The sequence below is a fragment of the Durio zibethinus genome, chromosome 27 (assembly GCF_047325235.1).
Source record: "Durio zibethinus cultivar Kanyao isolate XHJ-2024 chromosome 27, ASM4732523v1, whole genome shotgun sequence".
Taxonomy (NCBI): Eukaryota; Viridiplantae; Streptophyta; class Magnoliopsida; order Malvales; family Malvaceae; genus Durio; species Durio zibethinus.
Genome location: NC_143188.1, coordinates 3222088 through 3234004, shown reverse-complemented (window position 1 = coordinate 3234004; position 11917 = coordinate 3222088). Strand labels below are relative to the sequence as shown.

The 11917-nt window shown below is 32.1% G+C and overlaps 1 protein-coding gene and 1 pseudogene across 3 annotated transcripts; both read left to right on the top strand.

Moving 5' to 3' along the window:
• Nucleotides 1-3478: 3478 nt before the first annotated feature.
• Nucleotides 3479-8063, top strand: LOC111279343 (1-aminocyclopropane-1-carboxylate oxidase homolog 1-like; annotated as a pseudogene). The gene is made up of 5 exons (XR_016334642.1): nucleotides 3479-3501; nucleotides 4189-4674; nucleotides 4785-5103; nucleotides 5320-5420; nucleotides 7049-8063. The product of XR_016334642.1 is annotated as a 1-aminocyclopropane-1-carboxylate oxidase homolog 1-like (transcript).
• On the top strand, nucleotides 4966-11331 carry LOC111280025 (1-aminocyclopropane-1-carboxylate oxidase homolog 3-like). 2 transcript variants are annotated; one of them, XM_089756413.1, is made up of 4 exons: nucleotides 4966-5103; nucleotides 9883-10365; nucleotides 10451-10772; nucleotides 10847-11331. In XM_089756413.1, exons 2-4 carry the CDS (start codon nucleotides 9965-9967, stop codon nucleotides 11096-11098), a joined length of 975 nt encoding a protein of 324 aa, XP_089612539.1. In that variant the 5' UTR covers nucleotides 4966-5103; nucleotides 9883-9964; the 3' UTR covers nucleotides 11099-11331. The 2 variants fall into 2 exon arrangements, with proteins under 2 accessions (XP_089612539.1, XP_022722909.2); XM_022867174.2 differs by lacking the exon at nucleotides 4966-5103 and having other exon boundaries at nucleotides 8703-10365.
• Nucleotides 11332-11917: the final 586 nt, after the last annotated feature.

Sequence of the window (11917 nt, the reverse complement as noted above, 5' to 3'; positions counted from 1 at the left end):
AGTTGTTACAATACAAATTAGGTTTTTCATTTTTCCTTGTGTTTTTCCTCTGGTCTAGATCCTTCAAGTTCTTTATAAAGTAATAACATGAGCTATTCTTAACTATAGCATGTCTTATTATAAACTTTCATAGAAATTATGTGTTGATATGAATAAAATTATGGTAAGGTAATGGTGAAGACAGAAACAAGGATAAATTGGAAAAGTTTTGAAGTATTAACAATAAGAAAAGAAATGGATAGCTTAGGATTTAAAGGTATAAAGTTATTCAATATAGCCTTTTTAGCAAAACAATATTAGTGGTTATTATAAAAGCCTCATGCTTTGTGGTCTAGGTGTTGAAAAGTTCTTTCCACACTGTTTAGTATTGAAAACAAAAAAGGGCGTTCATGCATTATAAGGCTGGAGTAGTATGTTGAATGGAATGGACTTTTTTAAGGAAAGAATTACTTGGCAAGTTAAGGATAAAAAATCAATTCTAATATGATAGGATCATTAGACTCTAGAATGTAAAGAGGAATTATTAGTGCCAATTGCCACAGCTTATACTTATTTTTTAAAAAGAATGCAAAATAGATAAATAAGGAGGAAAAAAATTGGATAAAAAGCTTTAGAGAACTATATTTACAAAAAATTTCAGTTTGTCAACATGGTGGTAGTGATCGTATTATTTGGCTCACGAATAGGAAATGAATCTATACTATAAAATTAGATACAAAAATAAAAGAAAAAATGAAGCCAATGTGTTTAAATGATCCATCACCATCACCTTATTGCATTGATCACAAGTTGAAGGAGATTTAAGGGTTAAGTACTCAAAGTAAGATCAAGCATTTCATTTAGAGACTTTGTACTGATTCAATTGCAACCTACAACAATTTGTATAAGAAAAAAGTGGTTAATAATCCATTATATCCTATTTGTAGGTAGAGAAAAATCAGTGAAACATCTTTGCTTCCTATGTAAATGAATAAAAAGGTGTCTTGTTTGAAGCTTGCACTAGGTTAAGAATTAAGAGGGATAACATGGTGAGGTTTGATAAATGGTTGTTGGAAATCTTTTTCCAAAATGAAATACAAATTAAGAAAAATGTGTTAGTGGCCCTTACATGTTGGAATATTTAGAAAGAGAGATTTTAAGTAACTTTTGGGAAACAAAATCTATGTGTATTTGGAACCATTGCAAAGTTGAAAAGTGCAATAAAGGAGAATAAATATTTGAGCTTAAAGGATTTTGGAGTGAATGATATAGAAAATAAAAATGAACAAGTTAAATGTGAAGATCCAGAGTGGGGTGGTTTAAAATAAACTGTGACGGAGTATTTTGTAAAAATACTAAAAAAAGAGCAATTAGGGTAGTGGTGTGTGACAATTTTGGCAAACTTGCTAGAGGCAAGGAGAAAGAGGTAACATGGATAGTGTGTGACACCTTAATCTTGGGGTGTAAACCAATAGAGCTTTTGGCAAATCATCCATGACCATGTTCGGTTTTGATATTAAGCTTAATAAATGATCTTGAACAGTAATTTTACTTTAGTTTATTAAACGAATCAAACATGAATATAGGTCTATTTAGTTGTTTATATTCACAAATAAGCTCATTTTAGGATCATTTAAAATTTGTTCATTTATGGTTCGTTTAAAGTTCATTTATCTTTGTTTGTTGTTTAGTAATAAAAATAGCAATAACAAAACTATGCATTTATCTTTTGCCTACTCCTATTTTAGGTTTTGTTTATGTTCGTTTATATTCGTTTAAGGCATGTTTGTTTAAATTTATTTGGTTATTGTTTGTTTATTATTTATGAACATGTTCATATATATATATATATATATATTCATGAATATGTTCATTTAATGTTCATGATTAAGTTTGTTTAACTTAATCAAGTTGAACAAAACTAAATACGAACATTTTACCATTTAAACCGAATTTTAACAATTAGAGCAATTTTCTTATTGAACATGAACTGAATCCAAAAAGCTTTAAAAATAAATGAATAAACAATGAACATACGTTCATTCATATTCAGTTTGTTTACATACCTACTTTAAAATCCCATGTTAGGAGATTGTGAGAATCAATAGATATATAATTTAAGACTTAAATCCATATTTTTGAGGTTTCTCGGGTGCAAGTTTCTACAAATGATATCAAAGCGATTGCTAGTTAGACGAGGAGCTAAGTGCCACATAGTGAGAGGTATTTTTAGAATATCGAGGGAGCTAAGTGCTATAGGTGAGAGCCACCTCTAGAATTCTAACATCTAATGTAATCCTAGTTCTGTGTGTGCTTTAGATTGGGTTTAACAAGGACCTCAAGCTTTAATAGAAGAATTTGTGATACCTCAATCTCACATCAAGATGTTTTGAAAATCTACTATAATATATAAGTTGAAACTTAAAACTATACTTATGAGGTGTCTTTAGTGAGACAAATTTGTGAAACCTTTAGGTCAAAGTGGATAATACCTAACAAGTTGGATGAGGGTCTCCATAAATGATATCAAAGCGACCGCTAGTTGAAGTGAGCTAAGTCCTACGTAATAGGAGTCACCTCTAGAATTTCAACGTCTAGTGTGATCTTTGATTATGTAGTTCTATGTATTATGTGTTGGGCTTGACAGGGATGTTAATTTTTAATAAAGAGAGTTTGTGACACTCCAATCCCACATTGAGATATTATGAGGATCTGCTATGATATATAAATTGAGATTATAAACTATACTTATGAGATACTTTTTGTAGAACAAAATCATGATATCTTCAAGTCAAAGTTTAGTGTGGGTCTCTAACAAATTGTATCAGAACGGTTATTAGTTGAATGAGAATTAAGTATTATATGGTGAGAACCATATCTAGAATCCTAATGTCTGATGTGATTTTGGTTCTATATGTGTTTTGTGTTGAGCTTATAGGGGATGTCAAGCTTTAGTGGGAAATTTGTGATACTCTAATACTACATTGAGATGTTTTAAGAATTTAATATGTTATATAGATAGAGATTTAAATTCATACTTATTAGATACCTTTTATGAAATAAAAATATAAAATTTTTAAAATTAAAATGGATAATATCTCTTACGTTGTGAATGAATTTTCACATAATACTTTGGTAGCAAAAGCCTTAGAAATAAGGGAAGAAATAAATATTGCATATCCTCGGAAGTTGCAAATAATTATATTGGAAACTGATTCAAAAAGGGTTGTGGCTAATTTAGATAAGATCCCAAATTAAAAAAAAATCTGGACCAATTTTGGATGATGTGGATTTCCTGAAGAAAAAGTTTAAGTTAGAATTTCCAAGCGTGATGCGAACAGAGCTGCAGACAGGTTGGCTAAAGTTGCATAGAAATGGGATGGGTCTTGATTCCTGAATGTTGGGTTGAAAGACCCCATACGCATTGGTTTTCATCTTAAATAAAGATGTGCTTTCATGTCCACATTGACATAATAAAAGAATAAAAGGCATGAGGTGTATGGTTATACTCTCATATTGCCTGTTAGTTGGTCTTGTGACTATGCTCTGTATCTTTGTAAAAACTTTTTATAAGTATAAATATGTTTTATAGAGGAAGAATTTATTCATAAATTTATCAAAATTAATAATTAAAAAAATGTAAAAAAAATTACATTGATGTAAGTTGATTTCTTCTCTATTTTATATATTTGAATAAAAAATGGATTTTCATATAAATTACTAAAACAAATTTTCCTTATAAAAGATAATACTTTATAACTAATTAAAATTTAATTAACACTTTGATACTTTTTTGTTTTTTATTATTTTTTTCAAAAATAAAAAATAGAAATAAAAATAAATCCATGGAAAGGATGATGATAGTCGATTGATAAAATTCTTGGCCAAAAAAAGATGATAGATAAAACAAATAATAATAAATTAGTTAATAAATTAGTTAACAAATGAATAAATAATAATAATAATAATTGATAGATAAGTGATAAAATAACAATAAAATTTTAATAAGGGCATTTTGGTCAAGACGACGGTGATAGACGACAGTTTATCATATCAACAAAACTCTCATTTTTCCTTAATTTTCGATAAAATTGTCTTTTTATTAAGTTTGGTTTCTTATAAACTTATCCCCTCATAAAAGATAAAAAATGGAAGGCACAAACCCTAGTGAAATTCTTTCCAGAGCTGACCCTGGTTATGATCTACAAGTGAATTAAAAGCTTTTGATGATACAAAAGCTGGAGTTAAGGGATTACTTGATGGTGGGGTGACAAAAATCCCCGCTATATTCGTTTGTCAGCAACTTATCCTCGACAAGAGATCAGCCACAGCCAGTAGCGATTCACAGTTCAGTGTTCCAATCATAGACCTCGCAGACATGAACAAAGACTGAACTTTTCGTGCAGAGATAATTGAAAAAGTTCGAAATGCTTGTGGGAAGTGGGGTTTCTTTCAGGTTGTTGACCATGGAATTCCTGTGAGCGTTTTGGATGAGATGATTGATGTGGTACAAAGATTTCTCGAGCAAGACACCGAGAAAAAGAAAGAATTCTACACGCGTGATCTTACTGGAAAGGTTGTGTATCTAAATAATGTTGATTTGTATAAATCAAAGGCTGCAAATTGGAGGGACTCACTCTTTCTTTTCATGGCTGCTCATTGGCCTATCTCTGAAGAATTACCAGAAGTATGCAGGTTTGTGATCAGAAATCATTGGATTTTATTTTTCTTTTTACTTTTCCATTTTCAGTACTCAGTAGCCATTCATTGTTGCTTGAATTGAACTTACGGTAATTGGCTTGTAGAAATATAGTGATGGATTTCTCAAGGAGAGTGATGAAACTGGGACTAGCTTTGCTGGAGTTGATATCAGAGGCCCTTGGACTTAATCCTGACCACCTAAAAGGCATGGGATATGCTGAAGGATTCCTTTTAGGACATTACTATCCACCATGCCCTGAACCTGAATTAACCCTAGGGACCTGCAACCACACAGATCCTAACTTCTTGACCGTACTTCTACAGGATCAAATTGGTGCCCTGCAAGTTCTTCATGAGAACCAATGGTTTGATGTTTCTCCCACGCCTGGAGCATTAGTAGTAAACATTGGAGATCTTTTACAGGCAAGTTTTTCCTGTGGCTTTGATTATATTGCAAGTATTGTTCTAGTTGAATCATTGGAAATCTATACACCTTGGATTCCACTAGCAAAAGAGAAAAAAATTTGTGGAACCACTCCATAATTTGCCTTGATTTTGTCACAGGGTGTGACAGGGTACAGTTTTCATTTTTAGAGTAAAATCTATTCGACCTGAATTATATTTCTTGTTTTGGTGCAGCTCATGTCAAATGACAAGTTCAAAAGTATGAATCATAGAGTCTTGGCGAAATGTAATGGCCCAAGAATTTCAATGGCATGCTTTTTCAGAACACAGCCTCAGTTAGGGAACTTCCTATTGGGAATAATAACTCCAATTTCATAAAAGATTTGTTTAAGATTGGTCAGATATTGCTTGATGGACAAAAAGACTTAAAAGATAAGAACTCTAAGAGAAAAATAAATTCTTAATAGGCAAGTTTGACTTACAGAAGAAAATTTCTACAAGGATGGGGATTTTTAATAGTCAAGTTTTTATGGTTATAAATAAGTAAAATCTCTACAGGGTTAGGTATCAAAAAAAAATATAAGAGAGTTGTAGAGTTTTATGGGTAGACACCCCGTAAGACTATTGAAAATTTACGTCTTATGGGTGTTTATATTTATCAGTGGACTAGAGGAGACTGAGAGAGTCCACATAGGTATGATGTATAGGTGCATATGGGTTTGTGTTTCGTTGTGTTAAAATGGTGCACATGGGTATGTGTTTCTTTGGATTGAGAATACTCCATAGGACTAGAGGAGATTGAAATGGTCTATCAGTATTGATTGTTGAGTGGTTGATACATTTTGATGTATATTTGTAATTCTTTATAATTAGTGGATCTTATTTCTCATCTATGGATGTAGGTTAGTTGGATCGAACCACGTTAAATTGTTGTTTCTTGTGTGTTTGATTGATTATTTGATTCATTTTCGTTAGTGGATTGGATTGAAGCTTTTTATCCTAACAAGTAGTATCAAAACTATAGTGATTCCCAACAAATGGTATCAGAGCTGTAGTGATCCCTAATAATTGTTATCAGAGCTGAAGGTTTGAGCCATAGAAAGAGGCTAGCCTAAAGGAGCTTGACTTAAGGAAGAAGTTCGAGTTCATATTTTGAAGATTAATTTGCATGAAGCGTGAAGAAATATAAGAAAAGATAATTGTGAAACTTTCATTGTAGGTGGAACCAAGTATGTCTAGCATTAAAACAGATGATTTGATGGAATTTGAGTCAAGATGGAGATTGTTGGGAATAATGACTCAAATCCCATAAAAGATTTGTTTGGGATTGACTAAATATTGCTTGATGGATAAAAAGACTTGTAGGAGAAGAATTCTAAGAGAAAAAAGGATTCTTAATAAACAAGTTTGACTTGCAAAAGAAGAATTCTAAAATAAAGAGAATTCTTAATAGGCAAGTTTATATGGTTATAAATAGGTGAAGTCTCTATAGGCTTAGGTATTACAAAAATATGTAAAAGAGTTGTAAGGTTTTATGGATAAACACCTTATAAGATTACTGAAGATTTATATCTTATGGGTGTGTATGTTTGTTTGTGAGTGGACTAGAGGAGACTAAGAGGGTCCACATAGATATGATGTATAGATACATATGGGTATGTGTTTAATTGTGTTGAAATGGTATACATGGGTATGTGTTTGTTTGGGTTGAGAATACTCTATAGAACTAGAGGAGATTGAGAGGGTTTATAGGTGTTTATTGTTGAGTGGTTGATATATTTTGATGTATGTTTGTAATTCTCTACAACTAGTGAATCTTGTTTCTCATCCATAGATGTACATCAGCTGGTCAAACTACATTAAATTATTATTTCTTGTGTGTTTGATTGATTATTTGATTTTGCATTTGTTGGTGTGATTGGATTAAAGCTTTTTATCCTAACAAGTGGTATCAAAACTGTAGTAATTCCTAACACTTCCCTGATAGCACAACAGTTTATGAAGCAATCAAGGAATTGTTATTTGATGATAACCCGCCAATCTACAAGGAGATAACTACCAAAACTTTTTTGACATATAAGTACTCTAAAGGGATCGATAAGATGTCTTCACTTGCACATTTTAAATTGTGAAATCATCTAGTGATTATATAGGGATAATAGCACGAGTAGCACTTAGAATTTGCATTTTATATACCAATTTAGTCCATATGATCTAATAATTCACATGTGTTCCTTTTATGTTATCATTATCATCAGAAATTTAGTCCATCAAAATTTGTAATAGATGATGAAGATTGAACTAGCAGAAGTTAACTTCCGTGGTCCATGATGAAAATCTTTGATTTCAATGATTTTAATTAACTCAAATCTCCATTACCAAACTAAAAAAAATAAAATTAGATGGCTTATGGAAATGGGAATTATGAAAATCATATCATAAATGAGACAAAAAGATATGAATTCCACATTCCAGTAGATATTCCATATCCCTCTAGTTTTTTGTTTTGTTTTTCCTCTGTTCTCAACCATAAGATTCATGACTATTCAAGAAGTCTCTTTACCCTCGTTCACAAAGCATAAGAAAGATTGCACTGATGAAAAACATGGTCATTTGGTCTTGAATTGCATATCCCAATCCAGTTTGAAAACTGTCATTGCCATATAATTTCTTAAGCCAAGGCCACATCTTTTTGTAAAAAATTAATGTTACCAATGATTCTATACTATAATAAAATATTTGATGTGATATTTGAACTTTAAAAATTTTTAATATGGTAGTCGAATTATGAATATATTAATTAATATAATACCTAGGAGTTGTTTACGTATCACATGTATCATCTAATGCTAATCACATATGAGGTGATTAGCATATTAATTAATTAATTAATTCATAATTTAAATATCATGATAAAAATTTTTGGGATAATGTCCCATTTGGTTCTTGAACTATTATATTTTTAATATGGTACCTAAATAAAAAAAATTTCTAATCGAGTACTTAAACTATTTTTTTGTATGTTAATTTGCCCTAACTATTAACACCGTTAACCAAAGCGTTGATATGGCATAAATATCTAATAAGATGCTAATATATGTCAAAAAATTCAATTAGAGTCACATCATCAATGCCACATCAGCATTCAAAGAAAATTTTAAAAAATTCTAAAAAGTCTTTTATGTTATATCCCTCTCCAAATTCAAAAATCCAATTTTTCAATAAAAGAATTCAAAAACACAAATAAGAATTTTTCAATTAAACAAGAAATAGAAAAGTCCTAACACCAAAAAATCGAATAAACCCAACAAAACCTGTAATTTCAACAACACAAGAAGCGAAACCCAAACTCAGAAATCAAGTCAACCCAAAAGAAACTTCAGCACAAATGATTGAAAACATTCAAGCAAAAATCCAAAAGCCAAATCAACAACTCCAAATCGAAATCAATAAAAAGTAAAAATAGAGAGTCACGAATAGACACAGTGAAAACTCAAGCAACTCAATAGCTAGAACCCAAAAATCTCATCAACCCGAAAACACCCACAAACAATTTAGCATCCCCAAACCCAAATCCTGCACATAACACATAAAACCAAAAGCACAAAAAAAGAAAAAGAGATTAAGGTTTCCGCATTAGAATTTCAAGTTAAGATTATGGGATTTGAATTTTATTTTTAGGAAAGACTTTGTGTTAATGGTAGAACTAGTGGCAAAAAAGGCAATGAAAACTGTGGCTTTCAAATTTTGATTTTGGATTTTTTAAGGATTCTTTGAAAACCTATTTAAGAGAGAAAGGGGAAGAGTTTGAAAAGCCCCAGCTTTAACTCTAGATTTGGGACATTGGAGATTGATTTGTGAAAATCTGAGTCCAAATTCGGGACAAGGAAGCCAAAAGAAAGCTTGTGTTGAAATTTGGGAGTTTACAGAGGATAGTGACTAGGCAACAGCGGTGATGTTGACTAGTGATCATTTTCTAGAAAATGGAAAATTTTGGTGGCTATGTTCTTCAATTTTCAAATTTTGGGGTTTTATGTTTGAGAGAGAAAGAGAGGAACAAAGAAAAGCAAAAATGAAAAAAATTTTAAAATTTATAAAAATTAGTTTAGACTAGTTTATATATCACCACATAAGCATGACATGTAAGCAACAACTTAAGTTGACATGTCATTTTCTGTATAGATGACAATTTTTAATTGGCTAAAATAGCCAAACCAATAGCTCGATTAACGGAGTTAACTCTTAGACTGAATTGATATACAATTTGAGAGTTTAAGTACCTATTTAATAACTTTTTTAGTTTAGGTACCAAATCCAAAATATTACAATAATTTAAGGGCCAAATAGGATATTATCCTAAAATTTTTAAAATTCAAATACATCCTCAAATATTTCACTGTAAATCAAAACATTCATAACGTTAAATAAACCCTAATATATCACAATCTCACAACGGTTTTGGAGACCACCATTTTCTTTCTATTTGAAAAAAAAGATTAACCTTTTTATCAACAATGGTGAGTTGGATTGGCATGTATTTTGTGGTTATTGGAGCATGGGACCAAGCAGCTATCGTTGTTGTTATCCTTTTTGATGTGGTTGATTTCTAGCCACTCTTATGAGAAATAAATTTTCCTGTCGTCTAGTGCTCCTCTAGCCTTATTGTTTAACTCTGTTCAGTATTCCACATAATTTTCTACTGCTTCAGTTACATTCGGAAGAAAAAAAAAAAAAAAAAAAACGGAAAATGGTTGTAACTGGTGGCGCTGAAGTTTGTGATGATTCCAATTATGACAGAAAAAGAGAACTGAAAGCCTTTGATGACTCAAAAGCTGGTGTCAAAGGTCTTGTTGATGCTGGGGTTACTAAGGTTCCTCGGATGTTCATCCCACCACCTAATTTGAGAGATGCTTCAGATACCAAGAAAATCCAATGCAGTGTTCCTGTTATTGATCTAGAAGGCGTTGGTAGTGATCCAGTGCAGCGTAAGGAGATCATTGACAAAGTACGGCATGCCTCGGAGACATGGGGTTTCTTCCAGGTTGTCAATCATGGGATACCTTTAAGTATTCTGGAGGAGATGAAAGCTGGGGTTCGAAGATTTTTTGAGCTAGATGTTGAGGTAAAGAAAGAATTCTATGCACGTGATCGCCAACCAAGATATAGGTATACAAGCAACTTCGATTTGTACACTGCTCCATTTGCAAATTGGAGAGATACCTGTTTTTGCGTCATGGCTCCCGATCCTCCCAAGCCAGAAGAATTGCCTATCGTGTTGAGGTCTGTCAATGACTATTTGTACTTTATTTTGTTCCAAATACTACATAGCTGAAGTTTATTGTTTTGATTAATTATCGGATTGCAGAGATATTCAATTGGAATATACGAAGCATGTAATCAGATTAGGGAGTCCATTGTTTAAATTATTGTCTGAAGCTCTTGGACTAAAACCAAGTCACCTCGAGGAGATGGGATGTGCTGAGGGACTTTCAGTCTTATGCCATTACTATCCACTATGCCCGGAGCCAGAACTAACCTTAGGCACAAGCAAGCATTCGGACAATGACTTCCTAACAGTGCTTCTACAGGACCAAATAGGAGGTTTGCAAGTGCCTTATCAGAATCACTGGGTTGATGTTCCTTCTGTGTCTGGTGCCTTAGTGGTCAATATTGGAGATCTTCTACAGGCAAGTCTCTCACTTTCTAATATTGGATTCAGGTACTCATAGAATTGACATTCTTGTTTATTGTTTTCTTTCAGCTTATAACAAATGACGAGTTCAAAAGCGTAGAGCACAGAGTGTTGGCAAACCGTGAAGGCCCAAGAATATCAGTGGCATGCTTTTTCACCACGGGATTACTACCATCTTCCAGGCTGTTTGGACCCATTAAAGAGCTACTATCAGAACACAATCCTCCAATCTATAGAGAAACAACAGTTAAAAACTTTGTTTCCTACATTTATGAACGTGGGCTTGATGGAACTTCTCCCCTACATCTCTTTAGGCTGTGATATTGTCTATGTTTTCAATTATTGGAAAGAAAAAATGATAACTTGGACTAGTTGATTGGTTTATTAAGATTCCCATTAGCATATTCAGCACAAATTGAGCTCATGCAAATATTGTCAATTCGTGAGCTATTATCAACTTTCATCAAAGTGATAGAAAACTATTCATTTTCTTTTCATTTGCTGAATTATTGTATTAACATATAAAAAAAATTTCACTGTTTTTTTTTGGGTCATATTTTACCTCTTCAAGCTTGAACATGTCATTTAACATCCTTGTAAGAGAATGCCACAAATAGTATTTAGCTTTTTACTTCATTTTACTTCTATAAAAAGTAAAATTAATTATTTGGAAGTTGGAATCAGACGATGAACGAACTGAAGCAAAAGTAAATTACTTTGTGCACCTAAAATCTAAAGCCCATTTATCCAACATTGCAGCTTTGGTTTAGAAATAAAAACTGTTTTTTTACTTTGCGACAGAAAATACAATACGTAATTCCAAATTACAAAAAGGAAATTACCCGTGAGAACAAATTTCCGAATCGAATCGAACGTGGATGACAAAAATGACACAATCTCGTGAAATAATGTTGGGAGTTGGTGAGTAGGCTACTCGACGGTAGAAGTAGTAAATTTACTGCCATCCTTTATAAAAGTGATGGTATTGTTTCCCTCCTTTTCTTCTCGCTCTGGGACAAATTTTCGTAGTAAGATCCGCCCAACACTTTGTTTAGGGGGCAATTATAATGTCAACTAGAATTTAACAATGAACACCTATTATTATTGTGACTAACCAATCCCATGATGAGATCTTTTGCG